The 18,093-nt window shown below is 40.5% G+C and overlaps 1 protein-coding gene across 2 annotated transcripts; it reads left to right on the top strand.

Annotated features, from left to right (window-relative positions):
* The first annotated feature begins 221 nt into the window (after positions 1-221).
* On the top strand, positions 222-18,092 carry ascc2 (activating signal cointegrator 1 complex subunit 2). 2 transcript variants are annotated; one of them, XM_088335698.1, is made up of 19 exons: positions 222-370; positions 2,363-2,454; positions 2,512-2,670; positions 3,424-3,597; positions 4,739-4,868; positions 4,942-5,009; positions 6,612-6,725; positions 6,791-6,903; positions 6,969-7,043; positions 8,961-9,065; positions 9,134-9,202; positions 9,265-9,339; positions 11,099-11,315; positions 11,388-11,584; positions 13,656-13,775; positions 14,015-14,239; positions 14,341-14,431; positions 17,510-17,601; positions 17,670-18,092. In XM_088335698.1, the coding sequence occupies exons 2-19, from the start codon at positions 2,371-2,373 to the stop codon at positions 17,839-17,841; spliced, it is 2,280 nt and encodes a 759-aa protein (XP_088191824.1). In that variant the 5' UTR covers positions 222-370; positions 2,363-2,370; the 3' UTR covers positions 17,842-18,092. The 2 variants fall into 2 exon arrangements, with proteins under 2 accessions (XP_088191824.1, XP_088191825.1); XM_088335699.1 differs by lacking the exon at positions 2,363-2,454 and having other exon boundaries at positions 229-370.
* The last annotated feature ends 1 nt before the right edge of the window (position 18,093 follows it).

Genomic DNA, 18,093 nt, shown 5'->3' with positions numbered 1-18,093 from the left:
AAGCATTTGTAAAGCAGAAACTTTTTTTTCCATTCCATTTTTCTTTTTATAGAAAAAACAATTTTTAAGAAAATCAAAAGAAGTTTATACTTGAACAGTAAAGGAATTTGCAATTCACGTGTGTTGGATTTTTATTCAAATCTTTAATTTCATATTAAGTTTTGAAGTGGCCACTGGGGGACGTTAATAAACGAACGTCATCTGTTTTCCACAAAGAAGAAATTCTGAGCTACTTGTGCGCATGCGTGCTCAAAGCACAGCTCAACACGCCGGCTATTTTTTCTTAAAAGAAACATTTTTCCAAGTGAAAACGATAAACAAATCTATCTGTGAAGATGGTTTCCGAGAGTGCTAGACGCTGAAAGGGAAGGTAAGGTATTCATTTCTAGGTTATTGCCTGTTAAATGGCTATATTAGAAAGTTGTAAGTGTGTTTAGCCATGTTGTGCTAATGCTGAATGATGTTGCTCAGTTAAACTCCGTTCTAAACAACAGTCTAAAAATATTTTTTTCAATTTTAATTATTCATGAATAACATTTGACCATAAGTAACTAAAATGAGAATGATGTACGGGGAAAATATCGTATGAAAGGCAGGACTGTCATGTTGGGGCGGCAGTAGCTCAGGAGGTAGAGCGATCGTTTTAGGATTAAGGGATCCCAGTTCGAATCCCGGCTTGTCCGTGTTACATGTCGAAGTGTCCTTGGGTAAGACACTGAACCCCCAATACCCCCAATAAGCAGGTTAGCGCCTTACATGGCTGCACAGATCACGGCCGCCATTGGGAAATGTGAAGCACAATGTAAAGCGCTTTGGGAAGTCATTGACTTGAAAAGCGCTATAGAAATGCAGATCATTTCATTTCATTTCATTTCATTTAAAAGCATAAAAATCGTCACGTTTTTGTGTATTACCAAATATCACTAATCATTAAAGCTTTTATTTACATTCGAAATAGAGAAGTTTTTTTCTACGGTTTGTCTTTTTGCAACTCCATATGGCACTTGCCGAAACAGACACAAATACAGTGTTTATATATAAAGTTGCTGTATCGTTTGAAGTGTCACTTAAAAAGTGAACATTAAATATGTTCTCTATTCAAGGGACAGTGTGTAATATTTAGCGCCTCCTGGTGATAAGAAAATATCCGGTGAAAAATTAAAAAACATAGTTTGAGAAGTATGTATTTCTTTTATATACGTAGCGGAATCCCCACTAAGATCACAGCCACTGTGGTACTGACATCACAGGGCAATTTAGTGGTCAAATATTACACATTAGCGCTTTAAGTACGTGTTATTTGTGCCCAACAGATTTAAAAGAGCCCTTTTGCTTTATTTTCCATTGCGCCTATCTTGTTTTATTTTACTTTAAGCAAAGCTGTTTGGGGCAGATCACATTAGGTTTGAGCAATGGGGGATGAAGGGAGTGCTGGAGATTGCCGTCATGCTCGTCCCTGCTTATTGTTTCCCCCTATTTGTCTGTGAAGAATGAAAATGGTGAAAGTATGTATTTAACAGTATGAAAATAAAGTAAAAATAATTCTTCTGCAATAAAATATGTTTGTAAATAGTATACTTTTACTGCCCAAGCAGTTTGAAAATCAAAATACAACTAAGAAAATGTCCTCTTGCCTATACAAAGATGAGTTAATACAAAATCTGAACAAACAACATATCCAAAACTACATATTCCTATTGTAATTTGATTTTATGGCCCCAGAGACACATCAGTAATTGTATAACCTTTTATAAGCTGTGAAAAAAATCCCCTATTTATACGTTTTTTTGATAATGTTAAAAGTGTGTACACGGTATTTTTGGCACCTAAAAATATTTATGGTCACAAGTTTGGAATTTTTTTTTGTTTGTGTGTTTGTATGAAAAATAAGCAAATTTGATGTAGTGTAGGTCGCGAATAAGACCCCAAGAGGAGTATGTCACCCGTGCATGGTGATGTCAAGCCACAGTAGCATGGGTACGACCGTGTAATGAAAAAGTAGACCTGGAAAAGTACTTGGCATATGAAGCGAGAGGAGCTGGAACCATGTAGAAGAAAATCGCTTTAAGAAAAGGCCTGCTTCTAGTAAAGTCAAATAACCAACCTAAACCCCCAAAAAGATTAAAAGAGTTGATTTGAGCGTGCCTAAGAAATGCATGTTCTTGCACGCAAATCAGGCACAGGCTGTAATAATCACTTTATCCACTAGATTGTAGCAGAGAATGACACATTTTAAAAATCCTGCACCCCACCTTTACGTACAATACTGCTAACTTCGAGGTCTGAAATTATATTTTCCATTAAAACATACGCTTTTAAGATAACGAAGTGTTGTATAAAGGTCATGAAAAATATTTCAAAGGAGAAGCCATGGCCTGTGCCCTGGTACCGCTGGATGAACAGCAGGTGACAGAGCGAGATGCCCTGGGCAAGGAGCGCTTGCTGCCCGCTCTGGTGAGTTTTTTTGTTATTGTCGTTTTTCGCACATTGTCATCTTTCGATTGTGTTCAGCATCCTGACAGAAGGGAGGAGCGTACATTTATCCCATACGAGCCAATGTCGAAAGATGCCAGCCCGGCTGAGGTGGAAGAGTTCCTTGAACGCAGCAGGTTCATCTTGGAAGATCTGGAATGGCTACTAGCGTTGCAGCATGACAAGTTTTGGTGCCAGGTGAGAGATTAGGTTTAACCACACCCATAATTGCCCATTTATATTACTTCAAAAAGGAGCTTGAATGTTTATTTATTCAACTAAAGTGAAATACAGTAAGACATGAATCCATTCTGAGCATGAAATCGCAACGTGGAATTGCCATATAGCTGCTGAGAAACTGCTGTTAATACGCTCCAAACCATTTTAATAATAAATAACATTATTAAGAAATATATGAAAAGGAAAAATGAAATAAAATTTACCTTTGGTGTGACGTCACTTGAGCTGGTACAGTGGAGTTAGTGGGTGGATGCAGAATGGGGGAGAGAAGACAGATTGATTCAAATACTAATCTGGAAATTTACCCTTTTGAGGATTACCCTCTCCTTAGAAGACATCCTTGCTTTAGTTAGCTCTTTAATCTTAATAATTGTCTCAATAGTTGATTGGTTACGGCAGGGGTTTGCACACTACTGCCTACGGGCTTGTTAATCCGGTCCGCTAAACAAAATGGTGAAAATTAAATTAGAATAAACATGATTGTAAAAATGTACAACTAATGAAAAGTGTTTTGGTGGCAGCCTTGCCCCATATGTCCATAGGTAACCAAATTCAAGTTTGTTGCTCGACATTCTGAACTCAATGAATTGCAATGTGGGAGGGATTATAGCCAATAGCATATCTGAATTTTAACGATGCAAGTCAGTAGCAGAACAGCATTTTCAAATAGCAGACAGGCAAAAAAATGTACCGAATTTTCTCTTTTCCCAGGTTGTATTTGACAGCTCGCTACAGGCTTGCTTAGACTCGTATGTCCACCATGCCCCTCGTGGCCTGGAACTGACCTCTGCGCCTTTGTCTCCGGCGGTGACTGAAATGCAACGTTCACTCCACCGTGCCGTCTTCTTCACTTTCCTCAGAATGGCCACTCACAAAGAGTCCAAGGTATGACTATTATAAGCATTACAAAGGCCCCTCATTATTTGGTGCCATGGTTATCGCTGGTTCACTCTTTTGCTGATTTTAGATTGAATTGTCTCTATTGTCATTGATACCACCGCATCGTTCATTTTGTTTAGACAGGGAGCACACAATGCTGCACAGGACATATTGTGTGTGCATGTATTGGGTGGGTGTGACTGTGATAGGCTGGTGTATGCTGTCAGTCAAACAACCGGAATGGACATGCGTATTCAACATCTCAGAATCAAAACTTAACTGGGAAGCACCACAAACGTGATCTTTCAGCGCCTCCTTACGTTGAAAAAAAATCATCAATTAAATCTGATTCTGATGAAAGTCAGAAGAGTGCAAAGAAATGTTGATCACCATGGGGTGCTCCATGGATCATTATCGGTCCGGCCTACGGCTACAGAAGCTAACAACTCTCCCAAACTAGCCCTACAGAGCCTGGTTAGCCCCCAATAATAGGTCTTTGATCCATGAAACAGACAATCTGGAGAAAGAATTTGTGGAAAACCGCTACACTCTGTTATTTTAATCATTGCGGAGACTTGACTCAGTTCGTGGACTCCCGATGCCAGTACGCAGCTAGGCAGCCTCGTTCTAAATTGCTATCTTAAACTCAAAGGAAAAGCCCTCCAATTTAGTTTCAAGTTTGTACAATGAAAATAGAGCACCATCCATTCAACTGCAATTATGTGTTGTGTGTTATTTGTAGATTTATAGTTGTTATTTTCAGCCGTATACTCTCAGTCGGTAACGACGTAATCTCGTGGTAAATTAAACGTTTGGGGGCTTTTGTCAAAGGTGCTACTTTGCAGATTTCCACCTTTTGCGGGTGGTTCTGATTGGGGATTGACCAATATGGCTTTTTCAGGGCCGATAACAATTATTAGTATTAAGAGGCGTCTGATAACCGTTATTTGGAATATTCATTTGTTGTAAACGCCTAAAAATTAAGCGAGTAAGAGAATAATGCTGCTTCAGAGGAAAGCTCTCGCCGTATATTTAATCGGCCAATTGAATTAATGAAGAAAAGCCGTCTAGTTCTCATTTACCACAAAAAACGAGGGAATCGCTGTGTTATCATGAAAATGATTTTGATGCTAATTTTGTTATTCAGGAGAACTTTATCACACCTTCCGTGTTCGGGGAAATCCTGTACGAGAACTTCCTGTTTGATATCCCCAAAATGATGGACCTTTGTGTGCTTTTCGGAAAGGGCAACGCCCCGCTGCTGCACAAGATGATAGGTGACCGACATCTCATTATGAAGACGCATTTTTATACACTTTCTGACTTCTTGCATTCTCCATCAATATGCAGAGAACATCTTTATTCAGCAGCCATCTTACTACAGAGACCTGGATGACACAATTCCTACAATTTTGGAGGTGAGATCCAATCCAGAAAAAAATTCTAGCCCACACACACAGTGAATACGGTATTAAATGGATGGGGAAACGCCAAATTTTTTCTATCTGTATATTCAAATTATAATCATTTAAGACCATTTGAATTGTGGTATATTGGTTTATATTGGGTTTCAATTCATGTTTAGTTCCATTCATTTGGTTAAGATAAGTGTACAAACATTCATGCTTGCTCGAGTAACATTGGGTAGGTTTAAATGCAGGCAATAACTCGATTGGACTATTGCTAGTAATTCGACTATCTAAAGCAGGGGTGTCAAACTCATTCTAACTCGGGGGCCACACGATAGAACAAACATTCTGTCGGGGGGTAGATTAAAGAGAAAGAAAAACAGATAAAGAAATAAGAGAAAGGGAGGGAAAAGGAGAGAGGGCGGGACAAAGAAAGAAAAAGAGAGAGAGGGAGAGAGCGTGAGAAACAAAAGATAAAAAGTCGTGTGAGAGGGGGAAAAGAAAGGGAGAGGAAGAAAGAAATCCACAGAGAAATAGAAAGACAGAAGGAGAGAAAAGAGAAAAGAAAGCCCAAAGGGCGTGAAGAGAGAAAGAGAAAAGAGAAAAAAGGAAGTTGGAGCAAAATGGGTTAAAAGACACACAGAGAGAAAGAGACAAAGGGCAACAAAGGAAGAGAAAAAGAGAAACACAGAGAGTGAAAGAGACAGAGACAGAGTGGGAGAAAAGGGGTGGAAAAGACAGAGAGAGAGAGAGAGAGAAATTAATACAAGTACAGTGTCTTTGTCTGAGGCACCTGGCTCAGGCAACATCAAGTTGACCTATTTCAACCTGCAGCTTGTTTTTCTCTTGTGCTTCTCTGAGTGTTGTCTTGCGGGCCGGATTCCATCCCTTAGCGGGCCCAATCTGGCCCGCGGGCCGCCTGTTTGACACCTGTGATCTAAAGCCATGTAAAGGTGCGCTATAGTCCGATTGAGGTCTTAGTCCGACTGCAAGTATTCCGAGTGCAATGGTTGGGTAAGTCCTTTCATTTTCAGATAACTGGAAATTGAGTCATTCAACTGCTTCTCCGCATGCCCAGTTTATGGAATATATAAATCCTCCAATGCACTGTGGGACTTGTAGTACAAAGACAAATGATACACACAAACCACGGCTTACTCGCTAAAAAACCTCATTTGTATTACGGTAGTTGATTTCTCCAGGACATTTTTTTTGGCCTTCACTGCAAAAATGCTACAGGTGTATCCATCTTTATATGGCGGATGCCACATTTGTATCCATCCATATATAGTGTAAGTCTTAGCTTTTGATTGGCCTTATATAAGCACTTATTGTAAACACATGGGATGCACTTTTTGGAGCAAACAACCACAATACATTAAATTACTGTGGATTTGGTAGCATGAATGAAATCCTCTCTTATTTTCTTGCCAAAAGTTACATTCATAAATAGCGTCCATTTGCACCATGATGTCGTGACTGCTTCGCCCTTGTAATCGGATTACTCACAAATCCTCATTTACCGGCTTATTTGTTAGTCTCGAGGCATGTAAACTATTCATTCAGTTTATTTTCTGCATGTAAAAGCAAGTCAATGATATGGCCCGTCAGGTATTCGACATTATTGCTGAGAAGTGCGGCCTCCGCTGCGACGGCGCTGCCGCTGCCGAGCCCATGAAGCTCAACTCTCAAAGACAGCTCGACGCAATCAGCATGGCTCAGCAGGTAAAACCACCCAAAACAGGAAATAAACATCAGCTTATTTATTCACTTCAAATTTGTGTCTATAGGACTTTGAGGACATTATCCTCTACCTCTGTGACCTAAGCAGTACCTTACACGCCTTCCTGAGTGTCTTCCCCACTGCTTGTGGCAGTTTCCACTCAAACGGCTTCCTTTACAGGTAAACGTCACGTATGACGTCCACACCTTCAAACTCATCAACTCTTTCCTTCCTTCATGCTGCAGGCTGACTTCCTTTTATGAGAACGTCGTGCCTGACCTGGAGAAGGCCTTGAAAACAAGGAACTTTGAGGGAAAAAGGTGGGTGTTTCGAATGTTTTTTATAAAATGATCTCAAACGGAATTTAAAGATTCTGATTTCTGTCACTAACAAGCTACCTCTAGTAGTTAAAACCATATTTTCACGACCATAGGGCGCAGCGTGTTAAAAGGCGCAATCTCAGTTGCTGGTTGGGCGCGGGTGCCATCTGCTACTCTAGCGTGTTATTTTGGGGAGGTTTTGGATCAATCTGCGTTAAAGAAAAAGTAGACATTGACATGTACAGCTTCCTTGAAGAGTGACAAAGTCTGCACTGTTTATTGAAAACACAACACTGAATTTCAACTCACACGTGCACACTCAGAGGTGGGTAGAGTAGCCAAAGATTTTACTCAAGTAAAAGTACTGTTGCTTCAGAATGATATCACTTAAGTAGAAGTAAAAGTAGTCAACCTAATACTTGTGTAAAAGTATAGTACAGTACTCGGTGAAAAAATTACTGTTGCTTAGTAACTGTAGAGACGTCGGATTTTTAAACTTTATTAAAACAACCAATTAGATCATCAAATTATCCAAGTCCATCCAATCAACAAAAAATACATTCAATTTAAAAGTAGATTAAAATAATCAACATAAATTAAATTGATTTAATAAACAATAAAATCAAAATAGTATAAATCAAAATAATAAGTTAAGCACATGAAGCACCAAGTTGCACATTTAAAGCCCCAACATTTAACAGGCTCTGCAAGCAGAACAACAAGCTAGCCCATGAACTCGAACAAAGGAGACATTGCATATTGTAGCTGGTGTTTCGTACCCTTTCTAAGGGGAACATACTTTAGATGTGCGGCCAGTGGTGCTCCTCTTCTGTGTTTTCAGAGTCTGAATTGCTAAGCAACATTTTCTGTTTCATCCGTAAACAACTTTTCTCCCGCTGAAGTTGAATATGGTCACTACATTTGATTGGTTAGACATGGTAGAGCCTGGCGGAGTTCTGCGTCAGAATAAATGTGCCTTAGCGGAGACAGACAGACGCATACTTACTTTGGAGGGGATTTATTAAGTTACTCAGTAACGACTTCAATGTTGCCTAATGGTGCGGAGTATAAGTACAGTTTTTTCTTCATAAATTTACTCAAGTAAAAGTAAAGGGATTTAAAAATATCCCAAAACCTACTCAAGTAAATGTAACGGAGTACATTTACTCCGTTACGACCCACCCCTGCTCTCACAGGACACTCGTGCTTTGCTCACGTCATCCAACCCGTGCATACACTACGTCTGCTTTAAAACAACACAGACAAGCGAACAAAGTGTGCGTATTTAAAAATACAGCGGGAGCAAAACTACGTTTGGATGTGGTCTAAGTATTGATTACAAAGTCAAACAGTACAGGCATGATAAAATACACGAATAAAACACATTTTTAGAAAATGGCTGGCGCAAAACTGATTTTAGTACTCACATTTTTTGCCAGTAGTCTTTATCAACCGACACCATTGAAGTCCTCATCCTCTTTACCTGCGCCAAATCTGTATCAAACACCCCAGGTTCACTTTCGTCACTATCAGTCACATTCCATGCCGTGCAGCTCCCCGGAAATTATGCCGGCTTTTGCAAAAGCTTGGCAGTCCCGGCAAACACGTTAGTCCAAGTATTCATTTGTTAATTGTGGCCTTACCTGCCTGGCGCTGCCTACCACTTCCGCTCATCCTTTTCTTCCACGCCAGCCTTACTTTAAGCGGCTGGTTCACGCTAAATGTCCAAAGGTCTAAGTTTTACACTTCACCCTTAGGCTCATGGTGTCGTCCATTACATCCACCATACAACACATACAAGGTGCACTGCATGAAAGGGCGCGTCACACAATTTGAAGAAAACGTAAATCTTTTATATGCGCCCTATAGTTTTGAAAATACAGTATTACACGCTGCCACTTAAAAATATTTCTGCAGTCTTCAAGATGACCTGTGGCGGAGGTTGTCTCACTCGTGCCGCCGGATGTTGGAAACTGCTCACCTGCTGTTGCATCATACCTGCCTGCAGCCGATCCTTGAGGGGTAAGGCTGCCACGGCAGACAAAGGCATTCTAATGCTTACGCTAACAGGAGTGGACATCATCCCGCAGGGTGGAAAACATGCATACGTTCGCTGAGGAGCTGCTGCAACATTTCACTGGATTTTTGTCTGAGAAAAGGTGACTTTCTCTCTTTGGATCATGACTGCTTTTATTTTGTTAACTTGGTCCTGTTTTTGCAGGTTTTTGTGCGATTACGACGACCTGTTTCCCATTGCGGACGACGTCAACCTCCTTCAACAAGCACTTCCTGCAATGTATCCTCTCGTCTTCCATGTTGCAAACTTTTTTTGTTATTATTAGAACAGAAATGTTATACAAAAACATGTACACGAGGGGTCGGGAACATTTTGAGACCTCCAAAGAGACATAAAAGCATTTTTTTTTGTATGAGCCTCACCATATATTTTGAGACACAATATTCAACAAAACCACCAAACCTTCTCTTTAGACAAAAGCTAATTTACTGTGTGACCTTTAACAATTTGAATCTGTGAAATAGGAATAATGCCAGTGTCCCATGTCAATAAAAATATACCACTTAAAATTCATCTCACTCCCACAGTTACTTAATAGAGTTGAGGCTAATTTTGACTGTTGTTTTTGTCCTGAATAATGGTTTCAAAACAAGGTGCGAGGAAAGTTTTTTGTAAAAATATCACAAAATACTGCAAAAGAGGATACCAACGTAGTTACCCTGTAGTGCAAACTGAGCTGGTCAAGGGGGAGAAGTGCAAGCTCCTTGTGCATCGCTCCGCCCATTCCTAGGACTCACCTAATCAAATTGCCCAAGGTTCTTTGCTAGAGGTTTGGGGTGTTTAAATAATGTTGTGTGGCATTTCATCATAAAGTGTTTCACCGATGAACACAGATTGTTTAATGAGCTTCCATATAATGGATTATTTTGCAATTTAGAGCCAAAACGTGGTGTGTTGGTGTTACATCTTGCCTGTCAACTGTAGTCCATTGTGTCATATACTGGGCTGGGCTCCGCTTGTAACATCATCTCTGAGCCATATGCTCTCTTAAAAAGAGCCATATTGGACTCGCAAGCCATAGGTTCCCGCGCCCTGATGTACATGATCTTTCAACTCTTCATTAGTTCTAGGATAGTTTTATTGTTGTTAGAACTCTGAGATTGCCAAAATTATCACCAACCCCCACTTTTTTTTTGCATTTGAAGTTAATATTGTCTAATTATATTTGCATCAGCCTCACTGAATGACCAATGCTTGGGAAAGTATTAAATATAGGATTTCTCACCGGAGATTATTTATGAATGCTGCACACAATCGTTATCAAACATATTTGCAACCCTTTATATTTCTTGAAGAAACTCCAATTTGACTACAGTGACTAGAGTAGACCTCCAAGACAGGCGACCCTACCTTACAAACTTTTCATTTTACATTGTTGAATAAGATTTTGTTTGGCCCCTCTTTATGGCATTTTCCCTACCATACTACATCAACAAATTATTTTTGCGTGCCCAAAAATTGATAAATTTCAAACTTTGGTGTTTGTGTGCATGACGCGTTGAGTCTTCTCTCTGCTATTGATCGACTCCATATGAAAAGCATGGCAATATAAAAATGCCAATATGGTACTGGCCGAACTCTTTTCCACAATGCCTCTTTCTCGTTGATTTAGTTAAGTATCTCGTGTGCTTCGTAAAGACTTTGCAAGTCGGCGATACAATTCTGTATTTTTTGTACTGTTTTTATTCGCTCTGGGTTTAAAGGCTTGCATTTATGCTAAAAGTAGGAGAAAAAAAACATGATCTAAAGAAATAGTTTGCAATGATGAAGAAATTCAGCGGTCTAGGAATTGCTTCCTTGCTAGGTTGCGTGACCATAACAATTGATGATCTTACTTTTATTAGAAATTAAAAGGCAAATAAAGCAACAAAGTATTATAAGGGCATGGCAATCCCCGCAACTTAAAATGTAGCTGACAGGAAAAATCAATTTGGAAGAAGATAAAAATGTCATAGAAACCTTAATTAGTGCACCTCAGCGACGAAACCAGGACTTCTTACCTCCTCCAAGGTGTCCAAAGCGCCTGGGAAAGCATAGGTAGGCGCAAAGCGGCGTCTTCGGTGCAGTCGACTAGCCAGGGAGCATCGGGCCTGGCTTCACTTTCAATTGGTCAGGATGTGAGGGAAGTATCGGGTGGCCGAGAGAGTCCGTTGGGAGCTGAGGCAGTTTTGGATGCCACCCATAGAGGAAACAATGTAAATTCTCCCCCTAAAATAGTCATATTATCCCATCAATAAATCTGAATGGCTGTTTGTTTCTCTCACCAGGGTGACATTTGTCCTTTAAGTGAAGCGGAGCTGGAGTCGCTGGTGTCATGTATTCGGGATCTGCTGCCCGACTTGGGTGAGGGCTTCATACTGGCGTGCTTGCAGGAGTACAGCTATGACTCTGAGATGGTTATAAATAATATCCTGGAGGGGCGATTGGCACCTCACCTGGATGTGCTGGACCGCGCCATGCCCAGGTGAAACACAAATTTACATTCTTCATTTGTGTTCTTAAAAAATTGGAAGAAAAATAGTAAGATTAGCAAAAGTCATCCTGTTGTCCTCTAGTGAGTGCTATAGGTCCTTTATAACAAAGACTAACAGGCTCAAAGATGGTTTTGTCCCCATGGCCATCACCCCCCCTAAACAGAATCATGCAAATATGTATCTTGTGGCTTATTCGCGAATTAGTGTTGGTGCTATAATTTTTCACTACTTTTCATTTGCACTATTGCTACCATGCAGTATTCTTTCATTCCGCTAACATTCTAACTTAGACAAGTTGTAAATATTTTTGCCTAATTATCTTGACAGTCTTTTACCTCACATGAGTAATCTTTAAAGTATTTATTATGTTAACCTTGGAGCTTCATGTTTAATATCGTTGTAATATTTCACAATGTTAACATTGATGACAATGAAGACAATTCAATCTCTATAAAGTTGACTTGACTAAATTTTGCTTTATAATTGATGGATTGAAATTTTATTTTTTTCCACTGATCATCCAATGCAAGGTTACTCTGAATTCTAAATCAAGAGCTTTGATAAACACTTGACACAACAGAAGGGAAAAGAGGCTGATGGTAAAAAGCCAGAGCTTGTCTTAGTCCTGTCCCCTTGATGATCTAAACTCTTCACATTAGAGTAATCTAATCATGTAATTAGATATACATTATAAAAGTCTTACATGGTTCTAAAATGCATTGAAAAGTCTTAAATGTGATGATTTCTTCAATTTTACTGAAAATTGCTTTAGCGTTTTGGATACAAATTAATTGAACTGTAAAAAATATATTCAAATCTTGCATTGAATTTAGTGTGCTAAAACAGTCTTAATAAAAAAAAGCATGGCGCTTGACATCTTTGACCCATGGTATTCTGTTGGCTACAGACCATTGCTCGTTGCTAGCCACTATTGTTACCATTACCTCCTTTTGCTTTGTCCTTCTATGTCACTTGCCTTCTAGAGCTCTAGAAGAGTCCTGCCTATCATGTCTGCCATTTCCTGTAATTTAGTCACCTGACAATTTTTACCCCCCTGTTTTCTTCTATAGCCACTCACATTTCCCACTTGGCTGCATTTTATGACTCTCCGCTCATGTTATTCATAGATTCTCCTGCTTTGTCCCACAGTGACACTCACCTTCCACAGCTGAGCCCTGTCAGTGAGAGTTGAAGAGTCCAGTGATTAAGGCATCTGTAGCATCCCCCCCCAACTGTTTCCTTCTATAGCCACACATATTTTAGAATTTTGCCAAGCGTTATCCTGTGTGCTTTGTTAGCTTGACTTACAATACACATGTTTAAGCTTTACTAAGCTGTGTCGCCCCATTATTGGTATTTTTTTTAAAGTGATTTGTATTTCCTTAAATTCTTTGATATAGTCACATTCTACCAAATAATTGGACCGTCATTTATTGTTTAAAGAATGTACGATCGACAGATGGATCGGTGCAGCGTCTGCCGTAATGCGGACCCTGAACCGGTCCATTGTGGTAAAGAAGGAGCTGAGCCGAAAGGTAAAGCGCTCAATTTACTGCTCGATCTATGTTCCTACTCTCACCTATGGTCATTAGCTGTTGGTCATGACCGAAAGAACAAGATCCTGGATACAAGCGGCTTACATTAGTTTCCTTCGTACGGTGGCAGAGCTCTCCCTTAGAGATAGGGTGAGAACCGTGGGACTTAGTGTAGAACCGCTGCCCTTCGCATTGAAAGTAGCTAGTTAAGGAGGCTCGGGCATCTGATAAGGATCCCTCCTGAACGCCTCCCTTGGGAGGTTTTACGGGCTTGTCCCATCAGTAGAGGGCCCAAGGGACAACCCAGTACACGTTGGGGAGACTACGTCTCTAACCTGGCCTGGGAACTCCTTGGGATCCCGTCGGAGGAAGTGGCTGGGGATAGGGAGGTCAGGACTTCCCTATTGAGGATGCTGCCCTCGCGACCCGACCCCAGTTAAGCGGAATAAAATGGATGTATGGAGTGAGAATGTACGATCATGTTGAAACTTGAGCATATTATCATCGAGTATGTTTGTGCTTCAAGGCTGGTGAAAGAAACGCTTCCTGCCGTCTTGGACACTAGATCCAACGTGTTTGATGACGACGAGTTTGACATCTTCCGCAGGGATAATGTGGACATGTCGCGGGTCTGGAAGGGAAGGAGGTTGGAAATCATTTATAAGAAAACATTTATGTTTCTTGGTAACTCTGAATACATCTTAGCATTGAATCCACGTATGCAGTCGTTATTTTTCAAGGACAATGCTTTCATAATTTTCTTAGCCAATTTTACAACTCTTGAACTACAACTAATATAGTAATTACATGGTAACCACTGCTTTTCCAGTAATGCGCTGCAGTTAGAACACTAAATATTTCATGTTCATAAAACCCCTTCAACAGGAAAGGTGAGAACGCAAAGGAGCTTTTGGATGACAAGCAACACATATCGGAGCAGCGTGAGCGCTATCAGGCGTATCAGACGGTTGTGGACGAAGTGGAGCTGCAGGCCGGAGACGCGGCGTCAGCTAGCTATGCAGACGAGTATGACGATGAATACGACGACACCTATGATACTAACCAAGTGGGAGCCAACGACTTGGATGGAGACAGCCTGCTGAACAGGAGGTAGGTGGAAGCTACAAATCAAGCTTGTGTTGTCCAAGAAATTTCAATGTTGGGTCTCTTGTATCTTCAACTTTGGTGGAAAATGATGTTTCCAACTCCAGACCCTTCACAATGCCCAGAATTCTCCAGAGAGCCAACAAAGCTGAGGAAGTAGAGGATGACGAGGAACAGGAAGAGGACCAAGGACTGCGGGTAAGAGTCATCTAAGATATCTGGAGAAGAAGTCCAACTGTTTGATTTCAAAGCCCCAGTGTGTGTTATATAGCGACGCCTTGTAGTCTAAAGACTCTTCATTAAGACAAAACACTAACAATTCAAATAGTAAACAAAAACACATGTGCTGTCTCATAAACATGATTCTTTTTCAAAGAAAGGAGTAATTATATGACACAACTAACATGTCTGGGCGCCATCTTATTGCAATGGATGTCCGATTAACAATTTTGCCAAGGTAGCATGACCAAGTGATGCTTTTAGCATTTAATCGCCTATACTGCACACAGCCAAACTAGCAAAGTCGTGTCAGTGGCGCATCGTCCACCATCTTTCCAGTTTCCTTCCCTGGCGGCTCATGTTTGCCTCTTCCCTGCAAGCTTTGCCTTGCTTTTATATGCACTGTGTAAATAAAGCTTGCGATTGCAGTCTTTTATTGGCCTTTATAGTAATTTCACCAGCTAACCACTAAAATTAACCGCTGATACCAGCTCTGACCAACTGCAGCTATCGGCTCTTCTGTGTTATATTATCCGGGGTTCGAAATCCTTAAAATGCTTGAATTAATTTAGTGTTTTCAAGGTAGGGAAAATGCTTGAATTTTGGGTGAAATGCGTAAATGGTTGCTATTGCCATGTTTCTGGAAAGTCTGACTTAAGACCAAGCAATAAATGAAGAATTATTTTTCCTCCAAAAAATGTATGCCTGCTCTGGTGTCTTTTCATAATGGCGTTGTCATGTGAAGCGTCACCACCCCCTACTGGTTGCAACTAAGAGGATAGCTCTATTTAGAAAACAGGCTCTTTTGGTTCCAAAAGTGTTGTGCAGGGGATCCCTGCAAAACACATGAAATATGAATTTAAATATTCACAGATATACAAAATACAATATAAAATCACAAAACAATTTCAGCATTTTACATACTGAACGAATTAAAGTTGAACAACACAAAATCCCTGAAAATGCTAAACCATAACATAGAAATTAAAAATATTATCTCTTCAAGGCTATGAATAAATTGCAAAATAAAAAACTACCGTCAAATTCGGACTACACGCCGCAACTTTTTTCCCCAAGCTTTCGACACTTTTTTGACTCCTGCTTTTTTTTTTACGGCCGCTAGGGGCGCCAGAGCAGTAAAGGAAAGAGCGAGACAGGTGGAATAGACAAGCTTAATGTAACTTTGCCCTTTGTGCATGAATAAAAATAACATGAACAGACCCTCATTACGGAAAATGTGTCAATGGAAAGGGGAGGGCTAATTACCATATTCACAATAATTTTACGAGTCTGTTTATTTGTAAACGGTAATAATTTGGCAAAACAAACTGATTACAAGAAGCAACGTCCAACGAATCAGGAATGTTTGAGGCAAATTTCTATTTATCTGTCGTCAATATCGTGTGTTTTGGAATAAATATTTTACACGGTTGGAAACCATTTTGGTGGATATTCAAAGAAGTTGAACACGGCCAGGGGACATAATGGTGAGTTACGCCAACTTTAGTTTTCGGAAATCTTGTTAAAGATTGACGTTTCCCTGATGAGTATATTTTGAAATGGTCATCACATCTTGAATTCCAAGAGTTGAAGCTTTCATATGATACGTGGCATGACCGATTTCAGTGACTAGTGACTTTGTACAGACATGTGTTTGTTTATCAAAAGTCCGGCGACACACCAGCGGGCTGTTGGAATGTTAAGGGGTTGAAGTACTGTATATTATTAAAACTCTTCCTGTGTATATAGCATGTTTCAATGTAGGCACATGAGTCGGGTGCAGCTTAAGCATGTACAAAATGTTTTTCCTTTAAAAATGTACTGGGTCCGGCTTATAATCAGGGGTTCTCTTTCGTCCGAATTTTACAGGATTCACAATTCTGTTTTAACCAATTTCGGCACAGATTTTTTGGAAAAACTGGCAAAAAAATATCTAAATTAAGATAAGCAAAACATCATCAGGCTCTAATATTGAAAGATGGAATGCACTCTGCTTCGGTACATTGAAATTAGTCCAAATTTGGTTCATTTTTTCTGCCCTTTTACACAAACAGTACTTTTTTTTGTACCCAGTATTGAACTCTATTATTACCCAACACCTTTAGAGCCCTTACCATGTTTGTAAACGAGTTTGACGTAGCCAAGTTGCACATGCATTTTCGAGGCAGAATTCATGTCAGTTTATAGCAGCTCACTGACACAAACAGATCGTAGTTTATAGATAAGAACATCTTAAAATATCACAAAGTATTTGCTAGCAGCAAGATGACGACTTTATTTTACTCATTCAGCCAACAACAAAAAATGTTTTTTTTTTTTTTCCTCTGCTGAATTTTTTCCTTAGAAGGTACTGAAAAAATTGGCCTTCAAGGTACTTGAAAATGCTTCAATTTGGCGATGAAAAAGGAGTACATACCCTGGTTGTCGCTGACAGGGATTGACAGCAGCTTTTAGGTCCTGTTGCTGGGTGAAATTCATCTTTGCTCACACAATAATATCTGGAAGTGGGCTTGAGAATTTTGCCAAGTGGTATCCTTTGGGGGCAGCACGGCAGCACAGTGGTTGGTGCGTGTCTGACACAGTTTTGAGGTCATTAGATCAAACCTTAACTCTGTGGAGTTTGCATGTTCTCCAGGCACTCCGGTTTTCTCCCACATTCCAAAAACATGCATGTCAGGTTAATTGGCCGGTCCAAATTGTCCCTAGTTCTGAATGAGCGAGTGACCTAACCATCTCTGTGTGGCCTGCAACTGGCTGGTTCAGGGTGTCCCCTGCCCACTGCCCGAAGATAGCTAGGATGGGCTCCAGCACCCCGCGACCCTACTGAGGATAAGCGGTGCAGATAACGGATGGATGGTATCCTTTGGGCTTCCATAGTGTGTTTTCTTCCAATGCAAACACTTCAGCTCCATTGTAAGCTAAAACAAGTTCAAGTGGTGAATTGTTACACAGAGTCACGTTAATAAAAGATCCGACAGTACATTGAAACCCTACTTCAAAGGTGTTGTTTTGAAACTTAAAACAGAAAATAAAGCCTGGCTTTGTTTTGTGCCACAGAGCAACACGAACAGAGACCAGTTTATTCAGGATCCCGCGCTGTTGAGGGCACGAGCAGAGGCTAAACGGGCTGCCACGCAGGAAAAGAAAGGGTAATAAAGACCGAACTTTGCCGCAAAACACATCCGTGTATTAAACTGCGACCGATTTTCCTTCTCAGCATCCGACCGGAGCGACCCAGCCACGTGGTGGGCCGTCCTAAAGGCCAAGGACAGACTCTAGACACATTCCTGGACAGACGTAAGAAGGAGGCCAACAAGAGTCGGGGGGCCAACCATAACAGGCGCACCATGGCCGACCGCAAAAGGAACAAAGGTATGATCCCGTCGTGACGGGAAATTCTGAACAAGAAGAGGACTGACACTCTCATCAATAGAATTGTTTGGAAACCAAAGCAGAAGAGTAAGCGCGAGGTGTGTATTTTGGCAATGAAAACGTAAACTGGGAATATTTGAAAGTGGACGTTTTATTGCATTGATCAATTTGCACCTTTACAAGTCAACAATTTTTGATCATGGACCTGATTTGTTAGCACTTTGTAACAACAGCACATGGAAATGCTTACAATAAATACTTGAACCTGG

The sequence above is a fragment of the Urocampus carinirostris genome, chromosome 5, assembly GCF_059441175.1.
Source record: "Urocampus carinirostris isolate Australia breed hairy pipefish chromosome 5, RoL_Ucar_1.0, whole genome shotgun sequence".
NCBI classification, from domain to species: domain Eukaryota; kingdom Metazoa; phylum Chordata; class Actinopteri; order Syngnathiformes; family Syngnathidae; genus Urocampus; species Urocampus carinirostris.
The sequence above is the reverse complement of the archived record's forward strand: the minus strand, read 5'-3'. Positions and strand labels throughout refer to the sequence as shown.